The sequence below is a fragment of the Sinocyclocheilus rhinocerous genome, unplaced genomic scaffold (genome assembly GCF_001515625.1).
Source record: "Sinocyclocheilus rhinocerous isolate Xijiao unplaced genomic scaffold, SAMN03320098_v1.1 scaffold820, whole genome shotgun sequence".
NCBI classification, from domain to species: domain Eukaryota; kingdom Metazoa; phylum Chordata; class Actinopteri; order Cypriniformes; family Cyprinidae; genus Sinocyclocheilus; species Sinocyclocheilus rhinocerous.
Window position 1 is genome coordinate 822,094 of NW_015670386.1, and position 24,611 is coordinate 846,704.

The 24,611-nt window shown below is 36.2% G+C and overlaps 1 protein-coding gene across 2 annotated transcripts in view; it reads right to left on the bottom strand.

Annotated features, from left to right (window-relative positions):
• The window catches only part of LOC107734208 (sorting nexin-29-like), a 112,388-nt gene that overhangs the window by 13,320 nt on the left and 74,457 nt on the right, over positions 1-24,611 (bottom strand). For both annotated transcript variants that reach the window (XM_016546101.1, XM_016546099.1), the window contains exon 16: positions 5,419-5,535. In XM_016546101.1, the coding sequence (XP_016401587.1) occupies positions 5,419-5,535 (117 nt within the window). The remainder of the gene's footprint in view (positions 1-5,418; positions 5,536-24,611) is intronic.

Genomic DNA, 24,611 nt, shown 5'->3' on the forward strand with positions numbered 1-24,611 from the left:
CATTAGCATTTAAAGGAACATGCAACAAAACGGCTTGCTGTAAAAAGAGCTGTTTTTGACAAGGTAAAAAGGATGTTGCTTTACACTACCATTGAGAAATTTTAACCAAAGTATATTATAGACTTTTCATTAAGACCCTAAAGAATCATATCAACTTGTGGAAAATGGGCATCCGATGACCCCTTTAAAGTTCACTGGAATTTCATAAACATAGCATTGTAATTAGAACTTTATAGAATGTGAAATCTATAGTAAATTCTGTCTGTTTTCCTTCTCTGTGTTTCAGCGCGCTGTTATGAAAGCACATCACGGTGGGAGCTCTCTCTCACTCTCGTGCTATAGCACGTAACTTAAAGTTCACTGGCATTTGCATCCTTTTGTGCAGATACAAGTTGTAATGTTAAGCCTATGTTATGTATCTAAGATATCTGATTAATATCATAGGATGTGTCATAGAACGGGCTTCAGTTTATTGGCATAAAGTCACTCTTCAGCTTCACCCCAGGCAGCTATTCCTTTTTAGATGCTTCTTTTTTAATAACATTGCTGCATCATAATCATAATCTAACAGTGTTCTAATCATGTGTTCATGTTTTCATAGACAGGTTTTCATGTCATATTTTTATTTTTAACATTAATTTTTATAACAGTCTTCAGATATTTTCTTTATCTCCATTACGGCAATGCCCGCCTCCCGAGTACTCGTTTTTGAAACCTATCGATGATCGAAATGAGAAATTGCCAAAAATGCCCATCCCTAATATATACACACACACACACATTATAATAATGAACATGTTCAACTCATAAGGGCCTATTTGCATGTGTCATAATAGATTGATTTAATTGATGCATCTCAACAAAACAGATAATACAATCTATTTTTCCAGCATTATAAGCAATGAATACAATCTTAGGCAAGCAGTAAAAAAAATCCTGTTCAGAAATTTGGAATCAGCCAGATTAAATAAATAAATAAATAATATTTGTATTCAGCAAAGATACATTAAAATGATCAAAAGTGACAGTAAAAATGTGTGAAATATTTATATTTCAAATAAATGCTGTTTTAAACTTCCTATTCATCAAAGAATGTTTTCAGCATTGATAATAATAAGAAATGTTAATTGAGCATAAATTCAGCATAGTAGTGATTTCTGAAGGATCATGTGACACTGATGACTGCAGTATTGACTGCTAAAAATTCACAGGAATAAATTATATTTTAAAATATAATTAGAAAATGTATTTCAAATTGTAATAATATTTCACAATATAAGACTATCTATTGTATTTTTGATCAAATAAATGCAGCCTTGATGAACAAAAGAACATTAAACGTTTTTACTTATCAACATAAAATTTTATATAACTTGTATGTACAGTATATACAACTTTAATAAAAACCACTGCCCTAAGCAAATTTTGTAAAATATAAAATCACAAAGGCATTTCAGTGTACTGTAATGCTGATGGGAAATTACTTCACTACTTAGATAATCTATATAAAGCTCTGCACATTTACCCCTCATTCCTGAAAACACCGGAGCCCAACCCGGAACAATGCTCTAATCCTATTTGAGTGTGCATCTTATCTCGTGGTGAAAGTGTGGTAATGTCAGCATTTACAGGGGTCACAGGCTACTGCATCTTGGCAGGCAGTGGCACCAGAGAGGAATGGACACATGAGCCATGGAGGCTAGATAAACCATTCACCGTATACAGTTCAGCACAGTTACAGAAGGCCATGGTTCAAAGCCACTGCTGTCAGATGTATCAAAAAGTAATCAGTGGCCAACAGATAAGCAGTGAACAGGAAAGAGCACACAGTGACCGAGTGTGCCACTAGAGACAGACTGGTCAAATTAAATGGACACTTCATCCAAAAAACAAAAATAGCTTTGTGGAAGGGGAAAAATCATAGACAGGTTTTCATGTCATATTTTTATTTTTAACATTAATTTTTATAACAGTCTTCAGATATTTTCTTTATCTCCATTACGGCAATGCCCGCCTCCCGAGTACTCGTTTTTGAAACCTATCGATGATCGAAATGAGAAATTGCCAAAAATGCCCATCCCTAATATATACACACACACACACATTATAATAATGAACATGTTCAACTCATAAGGGCCTATTTGCATGTGTCATAATAGATTGATTTAATTGATGCATCTCAACAAAACAGATAATACAATCTATTTTTCCAGCATTATAAGCAATGAATACAATCTTAGGCAAGCAGTAAAAAAAATCCTGTTCAGAAATTTGGAATCAGCCAGATTAAATAAATAAATAAATAATATTTTTATTCAGCAAAGATACATTAAAATGATCAAAAGTGACAGTAAAAATGTGTGAAATATTTATATTTCAAATAAATGCTGTTTTAAACTTCCTATTCATCAAAGAATGTTTTCAGCATTGATAATAATAAGAAATGTTAATTGAGCATAAATTCAGCATAGTAGTGATTTCTGAAGGATCATGTGACACTGATGACTGCAGTATTGACTGCTAAAAATTCACAGGAATAAATTATATTTTAAAATATAATTAGAAAATGTATTTCAAATTGTAATAATATTTCACAATATAAGACTATCTATTGTATTTTTGATCAAATAAATGCAGCCTTGATGAACAAAAGAACATTAAACGTTTTTACTTATCAACATAAAATTTTATATAACTTGTATGTACAGTATATACAACTTTAATAAAAACCACTGCCCTAAGCAAATTTTGTAAAATATAAAATCACAAAGGCATTTCAGTGTACTGTAATGCTGATGGGAAATTACTTCACTACTTAGATAATCTATATAAAGCTCTGCACATTTACCCCTCATTCCTGAAAACACCGGAGCCCAACCCGGAACAATGCTCTAATCCTATTTGAGTGTGCATCTTATCTCGTGGTGAAAGTGTGGTAATGTCAGCATTTACAGGGGTCACAGGCTACTGCATCTTGGCAGGCAGTGGCACCAGAGAGGAATGGACACATGAGCCATGGAGGCTAGATAAACCATTCACCGTATACAGTTCAGCACAGTTACAGAAGGCCATGGTTCAAAGCCACTGCTGTCAGATGTATCAAAAAGTAATCAGTGGCCAACAGATAAGCAGTGAACAGGAAAGAGCACACAGTGACCGAGTGTGCCACTAGAGACAGACTGGTCAAATTAAATGGACACTTCATCCAAAAAACAAAAATAGCTTTGTGGAAGGGGAAAAAAACTAATTTGAATTGTTGAAAAAAAAATATTATTGTCTTTTCTTCAAACAAAGCTATCACATAGCTTCAGAAGACTTGGAAATGCATATTGTAATTCATATAATATTTTGGATTATTGATATTGATTTTTACCTGTTTCAATGTTATGTTATTTGCTTGCTTTTAGGTTAATGCCATATATGTTTGAGTATAAAAATGCTTGAATGCTATGGAAAGTACTTGCAATAACACAGTCACAGACATTGATATGGAACTGGAAAAGAAGTATAATAAGTATAAAAATAAATATAAAAAGAATGAGGAGTAAATCTCTCTTCAGATGCGGCCTGCATTAAGCATGAAGGACACCTGATACCCTATCTCCACTATTGCTGATTAAAGTTTGATAATAGAGTTTTTAGCTTAGCTGATTTTAAGTTTTATTTTTGCATTAACTGATTTGTATTGTAACCAATAAAATGAGTGTTTTATTGTTATAATTGCCTCCCATAAGACTTTACTTAAAACTACAAACTGACTTTGTTTTAGACACATGAACCATATGTTAAATATAATATAAAGTAATATAACATAAAACAGTGAAGCGATTCTTCAGCAATTTTTTGTCCTACGATAATAATAACAGCATATAGATTTGGAACGACCTGAGTGTGAGGGCTGGGTTGACAATATTGAATAACAGATTTAAATCAATCTTTAATTTAAAGAACCAATATTGACTTAAATCTTAATCTAAAATGTAATCTATGCCGTTTCCTGTTGATGCTGGAACAAAACTTCACTAAACATTCGTAGCTTGCCTGCCATCCAGTAATCACAATAAGCTTTTGATATAAAACGTCTCGGTTACGTATGGTAACCCTCGTTCCCTGCAGGAGGGAAACTATGACAGGCTAGAAATCTAACTTAACTGAAGGCTGAGGGCCAAAAGTAAATGCAGCATTATTTCCAATTATATCATAACATGCATATTTTTTAAAAATCATAAAAAAAAAAAAACTACATTTCAATGCAAAAAATAAATTGGGAAGGAAGATATGCTTCAGTGACATGTTTTTACAATCCTATTGTCTAAACAAGCAACATGATTTGCAGTGAAGCATGTTTTTACCATGTTTTCAGAGCAGAGTTCCAGTACTTCCAGTGCTCGTGCACAGTAATCTTTTGCGACGTGACGTCGAGAGTAAGCTTCTGATAGAGAACATGGGCTGAGCTCTCAAATTCTGTTAGTTTCATCACACAATTTAAACAATAAATGTAGTTTTGATGCTCTTTAACGTGGCGTGACTGATTGATGTAGCTGTCTCAGTTTAAGTGGCACATCCTCTTCACTATTAGTTATAGCAAGAAACAGAAATTAATGAACATCATAAGGTATGTTGAAACAACTGTTTGTTGTACTGTTGTATATGAAATTTTTCATATTTCAACCACAGAAAGACATCAATAAAACAGCTTGTAAACAATACGTCACATCACATTTAACTCAGGAAAGCTATTCAATGGCCACAGCTCATTAGTTAGCTAAAAAAAAAATCTTTGATAAATATATTCACTACATTAAATGTTCTTTATATATTTAATCAACCTGTTAGCGATGTCTTCATTAATGTATGTTTGAAAAAAACAATTCTGCAAAAGTTTTTATGACGACCATTATTAAATGTTTTATATTTCGATAAGAAATTGTAGAAACATAATTATATCATTAAAAAATAAAAACTTTAAACTTCAAATTAAAAAATTTGAATTAAACATTTTGATTGTTGATATAAAAAATAAACAGCAGAATTGCATAGTTTGGAGCCTGTTGTTAATATGAACATTTAATATTAATGTACCAACTGACAGGGTTCCCTGTATAGTTTACAGTCTTAGTTTGTCAACTTGATGTCATTCCAAAACCACAAAAAAAAAAAGTATTTTATTCCAAAACAGCAATCTATAGTATGCCATTGTTTATCTAGCTAGGTAAATGCTTGCGTTGGTGTAATGGTGTATTATTGGCACAGACAGACAGTTAATGATGGATGAGGGGGCAGACCTATGGAAGCAGACAGCGATCTGCCCAGAGTGCCTGGACTGCAGAGATAGAGAAGAAAGAACAACCACTCAATGAGGGTACGGTTTCACACACCCACAGAGAGGAGTGTGTGTGTGTGCTTGCATCTGCTTACCGGTCCGCGCAGGTCGATGAGTTCCTGTCTCATCTGTCCAATCAGGTTGTCTTTGGCCATGAGGGAGCGGTACAGCCTCTCGTTAAACTCTATCAGCTCTCCGTGCATCTCAGCCACCTAAAAACACACACATTGACAAACTCGCATCAAACTCCCAGTGAAATAGGCTGTTTAAAAAGCACTAGTGCTCGGCAGCTGTCGCGAAGCAGGTTGTAGTATGTGACATTTCTTAAAGGCATGTGAATACGAGTTAGCTTGGTTTTGACTCTCAGGTGTGGAAGTGTTCAGCCAGTGAGCATTAACTGCTCGTTACAGCGAGTCCCACACCTGCTCGGCGACTCGTCAGCTGTCACTTAGAGTAAGTGACACAGACATGGAGGCAGGCTCCCGTCTGCTATTCAGAACTTGCATTCATTTGTTTATGGAAATCATATGTCAGAGTATATTTGGGTTAGCGGTGTTTTGCCTGACAGACGCATCATGTCACTTTTTAACATGTTTGTCCTGGTTACAAGGCCGCACCTGGCCAGAAAAACAGGCATGAATGAGTCAAAAAAAATGAGTAATGCAAAATCCTGACCTTGAAAGTGAATGCAAAGGCCATAAGAGTGCAAATTCAAATGCATTTTTTGAAAAGGATGGACACAAAAGAGAACATGAAACATAAAGTGCCTTTGGGGTTTTAGGATATTCTATTTACATATGCTAATACAACCTAAATTAAATTAACCTAAATTAACAAAGTCTTGATCGCCTGAACTAAACTTGTACGGTGCATCCTAACCAGATGCAACATAGTAAGTCTCATGTATGTAAATGTTTTTTTTTTTTTTTTGTCCTGACATCTCGTCAATTGCTTGGTTTCTATTCTGAATCTCACTGGTCCAAAATCCTGCTCCATATAACATTTGTTTAGTTTTTTTGTTAGAGTGAAAAGACAAATTATGTTGCATTAATGCTGCCTTAAAGTGCACCAAGAAATGTATTTCAGAGTTAGACATTTAGGCTATTATTATGACATGTATTGCCTTCAAGTCAAAAAAAAAAAATCAGTGCAGATGTTTTTACATTTACTTTTTATAACATTTATATTGCTATATCGTTTTTAGGTTTTCATGTCAAATATCAAACTACGTAAAAATTTCTGAATTTTTATATTTTACACTTATTTTATATCATTGATATTTCTGTCTTATTTATGCATGCATCTTACACAAAAATGTATTTTAAATAATCGTTTCTGATTTATGTCTATATTTACTTATATGCATAGCAACAAACAAAAACATTAATTTTGCATTTGTTTTATATTTTACATTTATTTTAATTTCTCTCTAATTTATGCATAGTACCAAAGAAAAACATTTTGCATATATTTTTACATTTATTTTTATAGCATTTTAATTTCTATCTAATTTCTCCTATGCAAGGTATCTTACAAAATACTTATTTTGCGTATTTCACACTTTCATATTTTACATGTATTTAATGTCATTTTCATCTAACAATAACATTTACTCTGCATGAAGCAAACCATAAAAGTGAGTGATTAACTTTACATTTGTTGTCTTTTGTCTAAGTTCTGAGCAAATCACTTCCCACTAAAAATACACCACATTGCACCTGAAGTAGACAAAAAAGATATGACGTACACAAAAAAAAAAAAAACACAATAATTAAAACTTCCTACCAAAAATTGAATTTCAAACAGTGCTGAACGAGTGGGTAGCAGTCTCAAAAAATCTCACAAAGCAGTCTGAACTACAGAAATAGCTTCAGAACTTTTGTAACTGATTGTCAGACACAGTCCTCTATCTGGCTACTTCACTGCCTAATGCAGTGCTTTATATAGCACCTAGCTGTTTCACAGCATAAAATCCATTTCTCCAAGTCTTTTTTTAGTAGCTTGTGTGACAACTTCAAAAATAGTGACCCTTTCAATGTGTTAAAAGAACGTCAAGCTTCAAAACACATTTTACAAGAGAACTATACACATCTCTTGTCAAGAAGGTGATTGCAGGTACTGGAACACAAGCACGTACAACAATCAAGCAAGCACAAACATTCACAACACCATGACAAAAGAGTGATTATCCATCAAGCTGGATACAAACAGGGGAAATTACGCCAGTTCTGCCATATTTACACACCCAGATCGATACACACCCATTGACTACATCCACGGTTTCAGGTCTCATTCATCTCGCCATGGCTCCGGCATGGCACACCGCTCGTAGTATTCTCATTCATCACATTCATTTATCTGCGGCCCAGCTTTCGCACAGGGCATTAAAAAAATTTTAATTAATTTTAAGCGTCAAGGAACCCAATTAATTCTCTGCTAGGCAGCGAGCTAATCAGTTTGTTATTCAGTAAGCAATAAGCTGGCTGCGTCCTTCCAGGTCGCTGGGTGAATTTTCCGACCTGCGCTGCCGGGTGTTAGCGCTTTGGATTTATCTAAACAGGTGACAGGTTCATGCACTTCAGACAACGCATCAAACCTCATTACTGGGCCTTAGCAGGAATCCAAGTGTGTGACTGTATCTGTATTCACTCATTGTAATTACGGGCCGCCCTAGTGCTCCAGCACAGATATCAAGAACACTGTATTCCACAATTATACCTAGTCATTATTTCCAAGAGGGAAAGAAAAACAATTGTGCAGAACAGAAACACCACACAAGCACAGCATCGCTGAAATAAGTAAAAGCCGAGGTGAAACCGAATAAATGTCAAGAAGGATGAAAAGCATGTGCGCGTTTTCATAACACGCTCATAAGCAATAAGTTGAAGTAGATGGGAGCATATTAATGAGAGGAGATTTAGAGGAGTTGATTTTTCATTTTTAAGATGCACAACGAGAGAGAAGGATATTTTGAGACTGATGTGTTTGCCAGATGCTTTCGCCTTTGAACAAAATAAACTTCAACTGATTAAAACTGCCTCCAAATGGATTTAAACCACCAACAAAACAAAATGAAAAGGAAAGTTTCTGATTCCTTTTAACATAGTTGCTTAATGGTTCCATTAAGGATTCTTTTATAGGCACCATAAATGCAATATAGGATCGCATTTAAGGCCTGTTAAAAATGCATAGAATATATTAAAAATATATAAATCAAATAATAAATAATACAGATCATTTATTAGACATTTTTAATAATAAATAGTTATTCATTTAATAAAGTACTTAAACCAATAAAAATGTTGCAACTGGGTTCGGTTCATAAAACTGAAAAGAATAAGAATGTCATTCGTTTGGTCATTCACTTAAAAGGATAGTTCACCAAAAAATGAAAATTACCACATAATTTACTCACCCTCAAGCCATCCTAGGTGTATATAAGCAAGCCTAACCAACCAGTGCTTTCACAGAACAGCTTGCAACATTAACACTAAAGAACACTTATTGACAATCCCAACTCAGGAAGGAGTTTGTCAAATTAGGGGCAAGTAACCAAGATGAATGGTCAAAGAGATGCACAGCTGACCATCACACGTAAATATGTGATAGAAATCATGAGCTACATACTTCCTCGGACTGGTTTCCCCCACACAGGACAAAGACCAGGCTCCTTCTAGACCTTTTGACCTTTTTGTTCCTCACAAAGCATACCCTCACGTTCACAGAACGACAGAGAGACTGTGTTTTACATATGTAGATGCATCTAAAATCATCTTAAAAGGACTTATAAACGAATATCAGTCCATTGCACTTCATAGCATGTATGTAACCCACACATTTCACATTGAGCAGCATTAACTACACAGAGCCGTTGTTCACTGACGAGCTGCGCGAATATGAACGTGGTTTTGAGTGAACAACGGCTCTGTGTAGTTAATGCTGCTCAATGTGAAAGCACGCACGTGATGGAGATTTACCGCTGATTACAGAACCGGCTTTTCTGACAAGATGCGCGTTAAATATCGCATGCGATTTATCGTGCAGCCCTAGATTTATCCAATAAAGCCTTATTTATATTGAAAAGAGAAGTATCTTGTGTTTTGTGCTTACAAGTTAATGTCTTAAACTGCCGATCTTGTTACTGTGCTAATAAAGTGTTTTCACTATATTTTGGATATTAATATCCATGCAGAGTTGATGTTGTACATCAATTGCGCTAACTGTCATATGCGCGTTCACAATATAACGCTGTTCCGGTCGATGATGTAGGACGTCAGCGTAGCGTTAGCTCCAGTGAGAATATGCTAGTCTCACGAGAACCAATGTTTGTTTACTTCTAATTCGTGACCAGTGTTTTGTTTTGCTTCTCACCGGAGTTTACGCTATGACAACGTCCTACGTCATCGGCCGGAACGGCGTTCTATTATGAACGTGCATATGACAGTTAGCGAAAGTTAGAGATTAGTGTTTATAAAGTTTTAAATATGGATATTTTTCTTTCAAAAACACATCGATTCGCTACAGGAGGCCTTTATTCACCCCCCGGAGCTGTGTGAGGGATGCGCTTTATTGGACTTCTTTTGGACTATTGAAAAACAACACCCATTCACTGCCATTATAAAGCTTGGAAGGGCAAGAATGTTTTTAAATATAACTCTGATTGGATTCGTCTGAAAGAAGAAAGTCATATACACCTAGGATGGCTTGAGGGTGAGTAAATTATGTGGTAATTTTCATTTTTGGGTGAACTATCCCTTTAAAATGACAGACTCAGAAGCTTTATATTTATATTTATGTCTGAATAAGAAGCCGGTTCTTGGTTCCTGATCCTAACTACCAAATTAAACAAGATGGCTGTGTCTGAACACTGAAAAACTCACAGGCAGTATACAATGGTACCGTAGGAAGGCAGCAAACCCAAATCCAATCTTTGCATCACATCCGGTCTATTATTAAGATGCCTGGGCAGATTTTGAAGGCAGCAAAGATGTATTTATATTCCGCTATCCTGTGCATGCGGCTGGAGGAAAGAATAAAAAAGGTATTTGAAGGAATGGATGAAAGCAGCAAACTTATATATAAAGGTTCTTTTTTTTTTATATTATGACTCCATTTCTCCTGAGAAAAAAAAATTTTAAATATTCACTTGGCTATCTCCAAAGCTCATACTTGAATTTGCTTTAGATCATTAGACATGAAGGTCCTCTGGAAGCCTTCTGAAACCAGAGGGAACCTTCATACATAGTCACTGACTAACAGCAGCGAGACAGCAAGGCTTCTTTCGCTTTCAAACACAGCCAATGATTCAATGCTTTGCGTGGGGGGGGGGTTCCAGTCATCCAGTGGGTCTTGAGGTTACGTGGGACCCCAAAAACACTCAAAAGAATCCAACAATGGCAGGTTATATTACAGGTCTCTAGTCTTCTGAGGTAAAGCTGTTGCTAGCATTTTGGAGCAGTGATACTTTCAGAAGCAGGTGCTGCTGACAGCTCGTCTGCGTGACTGTCAGGAACGAGTGCTGAGCCAGGTGTCCTGAATGAAAAAGACTTGGTCAAAGCAGAAGGGGGGATGGGGGAGCGTGGCCCGCTGCAGCTCTAATACCCGTAATTGGATGTGAAACAAGTTTGAGAAGTGAGCTTAGAAGACAGGCTTAGCAAACACAAACAGACTTGAAGTGTCAGAGGAAGAGCGACGGAGGAGGGGGGATAAGTGTGACAGTGAATGTACTGCTATCACTTTTTTTCCCCAGGCAAACACTCGCTGACAGAGGGAGAGTTTGGCCTGGCAAAGAAGATCCAAACTGATGGGCAAAAATGCAGCCGGGATAAAAAAAGAATGGAAAAACCAACAGTACACCGCCAGAATAAAAGAACTAGAGAGAATTTGAGCTTTAAAATTAGAGAGAATGATCATTATCATCAATTGATACTGGAGTTCATGAACATCACATCCAACTCTAAATGACTATAGCTAACACATGATTAGAAACCCCACTGAACAGAGAACATATTGATTTTCACTATATTAGCAGTCATACTTCATACAGATTAAATGCACTAATTACTATATATTTTTTCAATGTCATTGTATACATACATACATACAATAAGTACACGTACAATACATAAATGCATACATAGATATAAACATAATGCTGCAGAATGTGTAAATGAAAGGATCTGAATACTTTTTGAAACCACTGAATATACATACACACACACTTTAGTGAGGAAGCATTAAAATGGTCAAAAGAAATGGTCACACTTTAAGTTAAGGTCCAATTTTCGCTATTAACAAACCATTAGGGATGCCCCTTAATAGTCGACTAATTCTGGTCGACTAAAATTTTAGTCGCATAAAAAATAAATAAATAAATAAAATTCCACAGGCGAAGTCACGCAGTCCGTGATGGACAGATCGTTAAAGGCTGGTCTATGTGGTAATACAGTACATCGGGCAGGACATCCAAACGCTCATCGACCTCAAATATGGCTTATCATCTGAAATATGTTAGTATTAGCAACTTTACATGGCCGCTCAATCTAATGTTAACCAAGAGAGATCTGCACTATTCAATGTCTGTGCGGAGTGTGGAAACTGAACAGTAGCGCCCACTGCAGGACAGATGGAGGCGCCGCTGCGCTCACTTGCTCTTAAAATACTGGTCATTTTTGCTCATACAGATAGGAGTAATACATCTTTCAACTCTGTAAAGACTGTACGTTTATTTGTGTGCACTCACAATAAAAACAAATCGCGCTTTTGTGAAATAATGAAAGCAAACAGGGTGTGCTTTCTGCCGTCTCATTCTCTGTGAACTTGGACGCGAAATTCAGTGTATCTTTTTACCTTACGAACATGAAAAATATATCTATAGAGAGTGAAATGTCTACTTTCAAATGAACCACAGTGTTGAGGGTAACGTATTACAAGCAGTGGTGGACAGTAATGAAGTAGTTTAACTTCGTTACTGAACTTAAGTACATTTTTCAAGTATCTGTACTTTACTTCACTACATTCCAAAACATAAGATCGTACTTTTTACTTCACGATGCTGCTAAAAGTAAGTTACTAATGTCGATTTTAGGATTAATTATTGTAACTGAAAATCATATTTAGGTCAAAGCTGTCAGTTGTTTGTGAACAAACTGCAAAATAAACATTCATCTATCAGTACTTTTTACTTAAGTACATAAAAAATCAAGTACTTTTGTACTTTCACTCGAGTAAAATTGAAAACTGAGTACTTTTACTGGAGTAATATTTTATTATACGGATCTGTACTTTTACTCAAGTACTTGATTTGTGTACTTCGTCCACCACTGATTACAAGTAATGCGAGTTATGTAATCAGATTACTTTTTTTCAACTAACTAGTAAAGTAACGCATTACTTTTTAATTTACAAGAAAATATCTGAGTTACTTTTTCAAATAAATAACGCCAGTTATTGACTGACAAGTCAGCCATTTATTGTGGCGTTGAGAGAAATCAGAAGTACAGAGGCTTTGTGTGCACTGTGTAAACATGATGTTACTGTAGTTCTAGATCTTACTCGCAAAAAAAAGATTCAGTATTCATCAAAATGAATTAAAACAGTGAAATGCAAACTAAGAATGAGACGCAAACCTGCAATAATTAAATATGTTAAATAACACAAATATTATTTTAATCCCTAATTATTTGAATAATATTTTTATTTAATTCCATTTTATTAACCAATGTCTTTGCTGCTGACCTTTGATGATCCAGTTCATCCACACTAATAAGCAAAAATGGCTTTAGATTGACTAACATTTGTGCTTCATTGTTTTTTTATTGCTAAAGAGTGTTGAACCTTCTTCTCCTGTGTTCTACTGTACAGACGTGGATTTACTTTTCCTTTAGCCTGAGGGTTATTCCTTTCACTTTTTGGTGTGAAAGGGCATTTACATTAGCTAAAAATAGAACTTTTATATTAAAAACAAACAAGCAAGCCCTGCCCAGATTTAAAAAGTAATGCAAGCATTACTTTTAAAAGTAATTTTCCCCAACACTGTACTTCTGCCAGTGCCCTTGGCAAGCTTTATTAGTGCGCTTGAGTGCATATTAGGCTACGTAGGCAATTAAAGGTTCATAATAATGATTTAAATGGTTTATTAATAAACGTGCGATTAGTCGACTAATGCTTAAAATGAACGACTACTAGTCGACCAAAAAAATCCTTAGTCGAAGAAAGCCCTACAAACCATTAACTATGATTTTACCTCATAAAACTCCTAATTTGCTGCTTATTAATAGTTAGTAAGGTAGTTGTTAAGTTTAGGTATTGGGTAGGATTAGGGATGTAGAATATGGTCATGCAGAATATGTGCTATAAGTATTAATAAACAGCCAATATGTTAATAATCGGCATGCTAATAAGCAACTAGCTAATAGTGAGAATCGGTCCCTATACTAAAGTGTTACCAAAGTGACAGTAAAGCAATAAATGTTACAAAATATTTCTTTCAAATAATTGCTGTTGCTTTATTCATTAAACAATCATGAAAAGTGTTAAAAACTGTTAACATGTTTTCAACATTGATAATAAACTAAATGATTCTTGAGCATATTAGATATTCAGCATATTAGAATAATTTCTAAAGGATCATGTGACAAAAGACTGAAGTTAGCTACTGAATATTCAGCTTTGCCATTACAGGAATAAAAGACATTTTAAAATATTATAATTATTACACTAAAATTGAAAAAAATTATAAATTGTAAGAATATTTCAAAATATTATTGTTTTACTGTATTTTTTAATCTAATATAGCCTTGGTGAGCATAACAGACTTCTTTGAAAAACATAAATCCTACCCACCCCAATCTTTTGATATATATTATGGTGTTTATGTACTATATATATATACAGTGGGTACGGAAAGTATTCAGACCCCCTTAAATTTTTCACTCTTCGTTATATTGCAGCCATTTGCTAAAATCATTTAAGTTATTTTTTTTCCTCATTAATGTACACACATCACCCCATATTGACAGAAAAACACAGAATTGTTGACATCTTTGCAGATTTATTAAAAAAGAAAAACTGAAACATCACATGGTCCTAAGTATTCAGACCCTTTCTATATATATACTGTATATATACCATATACACCAGGGGTGTCCAAACTCGGTCCTGGAGGGCCGGTGTCCTGCAGAGTTAGGCTCCAACTTGCCTCAACACAACTGCCTGGTATTTTCTACTATGCCTAGTAAGAGCTTGATTAGCTCCTTAAGGTGTGTTTAATTAGGGTTGAAGTTAAACTTTGCAGGACACTGGCCCTCCAGGACCAAGTTTGGACAGCCCTGATATACACACTAAAAAAAAATTCAGATAGAAAAAAAAAATTTAAGTAGCTCTGGAGTGTGTCAGGAGATTAAAGTGTAGGCGGCTCTGTTGATTATAATGAAAGCAATCTAGTTGGATTGCGTCACAATGTCTGATTGCTAGTACTTTACATATATCATATCTAAATGCCAGCCATGGCACATAGCATCCAAATATGAACAACAACAGAGCAAAAAAGGTTTCCGTGTCTACACTGAATGAAGTCTGACTAGTAACAGAATCAGATGCATTTACCAATGCAGAAAACTTTGCCAACAAAACATCAATGTACTATATTATTCCTAATGTGTTTTTCATAATATGGTCAATGTCGTGACCGACCTATTGTCCCAAATCCAGATGGTATAATGTGAGCAGGTGGTGCTACGAGGTGGGTCACAGCTATGAAGTTCTTGAGTCTGGTCTCCCCCGTGCACAAGGTGTCCTGATGGACACAGGTGGCCGCTACACTGACGTAACACCTCCGTGGCAATGACCTCTCGGCCCAGTTTCTAAGGCACAACCTTTAATTCCACAACCACTACTACCACCACTACACACCACATGGACACGTTAATCCCTTTTAATTTTAGTTTCTTCAAGTCTTGGAGACATTGCCACAGCACTTCTGGATTTAGCCTGTCTCGGTTTTTTCTGTTTCTTCATATCATTCCAGACAAACTGGATGATGGTGAGATCAGATCTCTGTGTGGAGCACTGGCTGTTGTCAGACTCCCTGTGCAAACAAAAGTCTCACTGGATTATTACAATTAATGGCAAAAAGAATGTTTGGAAATGTAAACTGATATTTCCTACTGACACACAACAGCAAAAACTAGAAATAACTGGCTTAAAACCATTTTTGTTGGTGAAAATACTACCACATTTACATTTTACAAAACTAGCACAACACAAGGGAAACAAGCCGCAACACAACAAAATTAGCACAACACAACAGAAACAAGAAGCAACACAACAGAAACAAGCCGCAGCACAATGGAAAAAAGCCCCAAAACACAACAGAAACAAGCTGCAACACAATAGAAACAAGCTGCAACACAACAGAAACAAGCCAAAACACAATGAAATTAGCATAGCACAATGGAAACAAGCCGCAACACAACGGAAAGAAGCCGCAACACAACAGAAACAAGCCAAAACACAATAAAATCATGCTGCAACACAACGGAAACAATGGAAACAAGCCACAACACAATGAAAAAACATGCTGCAACACAATGGAAATAAGCCGCAACACAACGAAATTAGCACGACACAACGGAAACAAGCCACAACACAATGGAAACAAGCCACAACACAATGAAAACAAGCTGTAACACAACAAAATTAGCACAACACAACGGAAACAACCCACAACACAACGAAAAAATCCACAACACAATGAAATTAGCACGACACAATGGAAACAAGCCACAACACAAGAAAACAAGCCGTAACACAATGAAATTAGCACAACACAACAGAAACAAGCCACAACACAACAGAAACAAGCTGCAACACAATGGAAACAAGCCACAACACAAGAAAACAAGCCGTAACACAACGAAATTAGCACAACACAACAGAAACAAGCCACAACACAACAGAAACAAGCTGCAACACAATGGAAACAAGCCACAACACAACGAAAACAAGCCGCAAAACAACGAAATTTGCACAACACAACGGAAACAAGCCACAACACAATGAAAAAATGCCGCAACACAACGAAATTAGCACAACACAATGGAAACAAGCCAAAACACAATGAAAACATGCCGCAACACAATGAAATTAGCACAACACAACAGAAACAAGACACAACACAATGAAACCATGCTGCAACACAACAAAATTAGCACAACACAATGAAATTAGTCCTATGCATTGTGTTGTGAAGATTTTGTTGTGTTGTGCACTACTGGGTCACCGTAGTTTTCTTATCTTGACATTAAATTACAGAAAACTCTAATACAACGGCTGACAATTTTGACATCTTTCTCTCATCTGAACAACATAATCAAAAACAAGCAGATATGTGAGCCAGTGGAACAGTAAAGTGGTCTCAATGTAATGCCTCATACAGTCTGATGTGACACTAGCCATAAAGTCCTTTAATTACTTTAACTACCTGACTGGAGTCATTAGCCTGTACTCACCTGGAGTGGTGAAGCAGTGGCTGCAATGATATTCCTCTACCACCACACTGACTACCAGCTGTCATAACCTTTAAGAGACCTTCAGATGTGAAGACTGTAGAGCAGAGGTTCAGTAAACATGCTAACCCAGTAGTGATGATCACACATCACATCCCTAATGAAGACTCAGATCAAAGAGGGATTTTCAGCAGTTCTTGCCATTACTAGGACCTTTGCTGCTCGAAACAGAACAGTTCTCCAGACTTCAAAGCACTTTCAAGAGGTGGGGATTATCTTATTCATCACAGGTTGCCAATTCAAACTTATTCAGCCACGAAGAAAGAGAACGGTTCATAAAAACCTGTGGCTGAACTCTCTTCATTTTCTTCTTAATGTCTTTCTTATAGTCACAATGAAACAGAAGTAGACTTGTGCCGATATTCGGTAATGCGATATATCACGGTAATGAATATGCACGATATTGTTATCGTGGGCACTTCTAAATACCGTGAATAATTATATATTACAAATTATTCCGAATTTTGAATGCATTTTAAGAATACTTTTCCAATCGCAACATGAAAATTTGATACCGGCATATCCCTAAACAGAAGTAGTGACAGTTATTTTCTTTCACATGGTGATATACATCTGAGTGTAACAGATTACTGAACAATAAAAAAAACAAAGTGGTTGGTTCTATATATCAGTTGTTAACTGAATTTTGAGATGTTAGTGTTGCACCCAAAAATGAATGAGAACTTCTAGTCGACTGTGGATGGCTGGAGTTAAAAATATTTTTATTACAGAAATAAAAGTGTTTCTTCGTGAGAATGTTATTTTCTTTTATGATAAGATTACTGGTTACACTTTATTTTTCAGAATGTGTACTTACTAGGACTGTCAAAATGGCAGAAAAACTAAATTTGAATTTTTTTTAATTAAATATTATCAATATTCAAATTATATTCGAACTTACATAATTTCAGTAAGGGGGAAAAAAAGCTTTTGGCTTCTCTCCTGAGGCCACAAGAGGGCGCATCGAGCAAAATATTATGCACGTTTCTTCAAAGCATAATAAAATAACACGACTATCTTTGAAAAAAGTGCATAATGTTTAAAATAATGTTTATATAAAGTTGCTTAAACGATTAGAAACAAAACAGCATCATGCATGTATGTATAGTTTAATACAAAGGACTGAAAACCAATTACAAAGAGTACTTTCTTTATTTAAAAACTTGAGATGCAGTGGGATGGGGAAAACCGCCATAAAGTCTTGAGACATGTTTTTTAAAAGTTGAACTTGCATTAATTTTACATGGCTTTCTAAACATGCGGCTCCCTTGTGCGAGACGCGAGTGCAACGGTGATGATAGATGGCCCTCTAGAAAATGCGATAAATATGCATTCTGTGTGAACGGCTTGGTTTCGGTTTTGACGTAAACAACATCTTCCCCGCATTGATTGTTCTCTTTTTCTGCAATATTTTGAATGAACAACGTAGCAGCGCCGCATCTAGTGGGTTCAACTGGATAGGCTAACAAAAGCATTAAAATGCAATGACACTTACATTTCGTGTCGCATTTCGTGCGCCACTGATAATACTGCCTGACGCACACCTAAAATTCGAATGCAACGTTTTTGCATTCGAATGTGGATTTTTATTTTAAATTCAACGAATATTCGAAACTCGAAATTTTTTTTGACAGCCCTAGTATTTACTTACCCGAGAAAGTACTGTAATATAAGGTAACTACATGGGTTAAGGTTAGGTTGGCCCCACTTTATATTAAGTGGCCTTAACTACTATGTACTTACATCAAAAATTAAGTACAATGTACTTATTGTGTTCATATTGTATTGCAAAACACTTTTGCTGCTATTGAGGTGGGATACGGGTAAGGTTAGGGACAGGTTTGTTGGTATGGGTAGGTTTAAGGGTGGGTTAAGGTGTAAGGGATGGGTCAACTGTGTAATTATAAATGTAATTACAGAAATTAATTACAGATGTAATTACATGCAGGTATTTTCAAAATATAAGTACAATGTAAAAACATATATGTACACAATAAGTGCATTGTACCAAATTATTAATTTAAATGTAAGTACATAGTTGTTAAGGTCACTTAATATAAAGTGGGTACGTTAGGTTTAGGGGAAGGTTAATACCTAGTTATTACCCAGTTATTGTAGTTATTGTAATTACTATTATAAGTACATAGTTTTTACATGCAGAACAGAACTGTAAAATGCAGTGCTACACCAGATTATTCTTAATAAGAATGAATAAACAGATACTACACCTACTACTACTATTATTAATAATATTAATTATACAAAAGAATATTCCAAAATTCCTGAAGAAATTTTTGACAAATGTGTCATTAAATATCAACATGAATAAACTTTCATGCAGTCTAACGAAAACTGTTATGACTGAAAAAATTACCAGAACTACACTCTTACGAATTATAATTTATGTCTTAAGTTTTCTGTGAACCCAGTAGTGAATTCACAGTACTAAAGAGTCACAGTCATAGTACTAAAGAATTTAATTGTTTTTCAAAAATCTGTTTAACCATATGGTTATTTTTCGCTGATATAAGGGGATAATTCACCCAAAAATGAAAATTCTGTCTTCATTTAATAACCCTCATGCTGTTCCAAATTTAAAGAACATTTACAACAAAACAGTTTCGGTTCCCATTGACTTCCAGTATGGAAGTCAATGGGGACCTAAACTGTTTGGTTACCAATGTCTTTTTTGTGTTCAGCAGAAGAACGAAATGCATAGATTTTGAGTAAATTATGACAGAATTTTTGGGTGGACTATCCTTTTAATTTGTCAGAGTTTACCTTTTTTGGTCCTTTTTCAACCAAACTATAATGTCTTTCTTCACTCAGTGAACATCAAGTGTGTTTCTTCCTGATCTTGGAAGTACAGGATAGAGGCCAGCTTTATTTGTTTTTCCAAAAACCTTTTAACAATCTCAGGTCTATAAATTCAACTCATTGTTTGTCCCTGTTCTTTGCCAAAGCTGAGAAACATCCCCTTATCCCCTTTAAAGGTGACATATGAAAATCTGACTTTTCCCGGTTTTAAGTGCTATAATCAGGTCCCCAGTGCATCTACCAACCAAGGAAACGTGAAAAAGATTAACCCAGTAACTTTGTTTTGGGAAGTCTTTTTCTGCAAGCGTCTGAGAAAACGAGCGCGTCTGATTTCGCTCCCTAGCCTCAGAGGAGACAAGAGAGCAGTGGATTTATTTATTTAATGTATATTGCTGCTGGCACACATATCTAAAATAAACATGTGGTTTATTTCCCAGCTGTTTACCTTCACAGACATAACCGACTGTTTTTTGTAACTCATGTGTTTTTAACATAAACGTTTGTGAATGAGAACTTAGTTTAGTACTCACATGCTCTGACAGCCGCTTTCTGTCCGTGTGCTTCGGATGTGTGCTCTCAGAAAACCGTATATCAGAAGTTTAAACTCATATGGTTTAAAACGCATGATTTCAGCGCGATAAACATGATAACCAAAACAGATGTTTTTTAACAGGTAGGTATGAGCTGTAATGGCAAAGCTCTATTCTAGAAAAAGGGGCGGGGAGCAGTAGCTCATTTGCATTTAAAGACACAGGCCCGAAAAACAGCGTGTTTCTGCTTCCATTCAAAATAGGCATTTTCAAAATGATATAATAAATGATCTGCGGAATATTTTGAACTGAAACTTCACAGACACATTCTGGGGACACCAGACTTATATTACATATTGTAAAAAGGGGCATAATATGTCTCCTTTAAGCTTAAATTGCAATTAAATGTAATCACTCTCATTTTAGAAGACGACTTACACTACTATAAGTTAAACTGAAAGAAGAACTCATCAACCTGTTGTGTTCGTGGATGAGCCAAGGCAGCGTACTGATCACACTTGCTGACGTTCCCTTTACTCGTTGGAAACAGCATAAACTACGCTCTTACTTTAGCGTTTCTTCTCCCGCGGTGTTTATTGACTTATTCAACAGTTTATCATTTGTTGTAGACTGTTTTAGCCGCTTCTGACACCATGTTGTGTTCGTGGATGAGCCGCGACAGCATACTGATCACACAGCGTAGCAGGTACGTAACTGAACTTGAACACTCGCCAGTACCAAACCCCCTGCTTAGAAGCGTGGCTCCTCAATAGCAATCTGGAGTGTAAAAAAATAAGAGAATAAAATATTATTATTAAATGTATTTATTTTACTTATACTTCACTTTAGAAATGTTTTTAGGAACTCACTTGCTTGTATATGCCAAACTACCTCTTGCAGAATGTTTAATTTTTCTTCCACAGTCCATCTGAGGTGACAGCGCAAGAGCTCACAGCAAAACAGGCAGTCTGAACACTTTCTGTGCCTGGAGTCCCACAGGGCCATTAACTGGTGTGTGATAGTATTACGACAGCTTCCAAGACAGAGGAAGAGTATTCCACAGTGATAATTTGAAAGAAGACTGGGAGAGGAAGTGTGTGGGTTGCAGAGAGAGAGAGAGAGAGAAGATGCGAGGCTCCTTTGGTGTTACTTCAGAAGAATGATGACATCTTCAAATCATCTGATGCATTTAAGATGATGTAAGTACACACTTACAGTGCTTCTGGCACACGTGAAACATACCAGTACGCTTGACTGTACGCTTGTGGCAGAAACGGATAGTGAAATCAACCCTTTAAATAGATTTATAGATGTACACACAGGTCTTTACAGTATATCATTTCACGCAATAACTCACAAATGCAGTCGAGATACCATTGCTTTTACTTTGTGTAGAAACAGAACTTTAAAAATATTAATTTAGCTGCATAAATACACCACAAATGTAATAAAACTTCCATATGGTCCATATTCACTGCTGCTCTTGTGGAAACTGAAATAAATATGCTAAATTTGTCGGAAGAGAAAAATTGCAACTCTTTTACATATCCGGGCAGAAGCAAAAAAGCATGCCTGCTTGCCAACCAAAATTAAATAAAGCCTTCAGAGCTCTGTATGTAAATTTAAAAACTACAAGGAGGCAGTCTTTACACCCATGTTTGAAAAATCTTATTGAGGCCGACAGCTAAGCAAAAGGACCCATAAATAAATGACTTGTTTAAAAATACACACTACTGTAAACACATAAATAAGTTAAAATATACTCCCCACAAAACATAAGCAGAATATGAAGTTATTACAGCAGTGAGAACTATATATGAATTATTCCTACATCCTCCATTATATATTGTCCAGCCAGTTCTGTAGATGTTCGACAAGTCAATATGAGCTCAATGCACATTTACACCAAACAAACAAAATGTTTTTCAAATTTCAGTCCCTTTCAAAGGCTGCATTTACACTGGCACAAAAAAAAATTTGGCTCACATCTGACATACATTTGTTACACAAGTGTAAACACAAAAATCCGCACAAGATCCCTTTTTTTTTTTTTTTGAGCCACTTCCAAATGTGGTTTTAAATCAGATACAAATCCAATATCGGCATGCTGTATACGCTAGCATTTTACTGAGGTGGGAACTTTATACAGTACATAGGTAAGAAATTGCACAACATTCAGGAGCTGGTTTTCAACCCCTACCCTGTCAATTTTATACGTAAATACAACAGCTTTGCTACTAAAAGCTACATTATATTTCTCAGCAATGAGGTGCTGACGTATAGAGCCCGACCGATATGGGTTTTTGGGTCCGACACCGATATTAGGGAGTAAAAAAAAAAAGCCGATATCAATATACTGGCCGATATTCTTTGTGTATATTATAGTACAGTACCAGTCAAAAGTTTGGACACTTTCCCATTCGTGTGTCCAAACTTTTGACTGGTACTATATATAGAATACATTATATACATAAACAGAATATATACACATAAACACATTTTTTGCAATGATCACTCAAATGTGGTGATCAAACACTTAAAATGGACAGAGATATAAAAGGGCATTTAACAATTTTTAACAATTTAACAATAAACTTTATTATCCAAAATGAGTCTGACATCAGTGCACTGAACAGTAAAGTTGAAGTTTATTCAACTTTAATTCAATTCCATTCAACTTTATTCCGTTGAAGTTTATTTCACTTCGGAACATTCATTCACGGATTTGCGCTACTGTCTTCACACACAGACGAAACTTACTAGAGAAGTGTGACATAATATACCGCTGTAAATAAATACAATTTGAATTCACGTCTCGCGCATTTTAATGCCCTTTGAATGTAACGTGTATGTTCCCTTGGAACTGGAATCATGGCAGAATATCATGTGAAGTCCACTTCGCAGGGCACTTACGGTCGAATAAGACAATGCTTGAATGCTGCTGCCTGAACAGGAGATCTCCTTACTGAAGTGAAAGTGTTGGCTGATGTCACTATCTCGTGAACGCGGCGACAGAACTCCACCAAATTCGGGGGATCCTTTCAGCTCGAGGAGCCCTCTCGAACACCACCCTCCACGCGTCAGGAGCCCCCCGGGATCGCCAGATCGGTTGGCGCCCGATCGCGAATTTAACCACCCGGAACTCCCGGACCCCGGGGGCTATCGACGCGGGGGTGGCCTCATTTGAAAGGGGCCCTCGAGATGTATACTCGATTCTTCGAGCTGAAGGGATCCCCCGAATTTGGTACGGATCCGCCACGCTGTTACTGAGATATGGCCGTTCAAAGTTTCAATGGTATTCCATACACTTAAGCTTTAAAGTGTTTCATCCAGGTCGCCAGTAGCAAACAATGGAGCGTGCTCTGCTGGACAAACTACGTAATTACACCATTTACAAGCATTTTATCTGCGTTTTATGTTCTGTAAAAAAAAATTTCATATCGGTGGCATATCGGCGGCATATTCGCCGATACCGATATATCTGCGACAGGCTCATATCGGCCGATAAAATTAGTAAAACGATATATCGGTCGGGCTCTAGTTTTGTAATTAAGCAATCTTCACTATTAGGCTACTCGCTCACATGTTCACATTCTCTCTCATTAATTCATTCAAATTCCTTCAAATAAATATAATCTTACAGTGCTACTTTATTTCACTTCAGAATTCTACATCTAACGAGCTGTAGACAAATGACAAATAAAAATTACAGTTATTTTACAGTCTTTATCCATTCAGTCAGATTTTGTACTGCAAAACATCCATGACAGCTGGTGTCTATTCTGGCAAATAATAATGGCTACTAATGTTGTCAAAAGACCCGGTATTTCGGTACCAAGTCGGTACAAAAAAAATGAAAACGTTACGGTACCGGGTTTTCTTAAGTACCGGTGGTCCCGCGGAATTGGGCTGCTTTAACACTGTTGCCGCGGGTTGTTTTTCATGTCCGCGGGTTGAAAAACGACCCCACTTACGTGATATTTAGCCCCTGGAATGAGAATTTTACCAGGGGAACCCCGCCAAAACATGCGTATTTTATCCTCGGAACGCGATTTTTAATGGGGGACCCCCTCGAAACGCGATTGGGCGGGTTTTGTTGTGAAAACCTGGCAACCTCTTCTTAAAAGCAGTGGCGACCTCAAGAGGAGGAAACGCATCAAACTAACAAAACACCCCCATCAAGTTCAAGCAGGTAAGTTTCAATTACATTTTTAATATTTAGAGCTTCTGTAATGAATATTATTCCATATTTTAATTAGAATTTCGGATTGAAATAAACATCGCCGTTAGCGTATACGTAGTTAATCGTTAGCATAAGCGCGGCTAACGCTAATATAATGAGCATTAGAATGAATTTTGTTCAAAATGATTTCT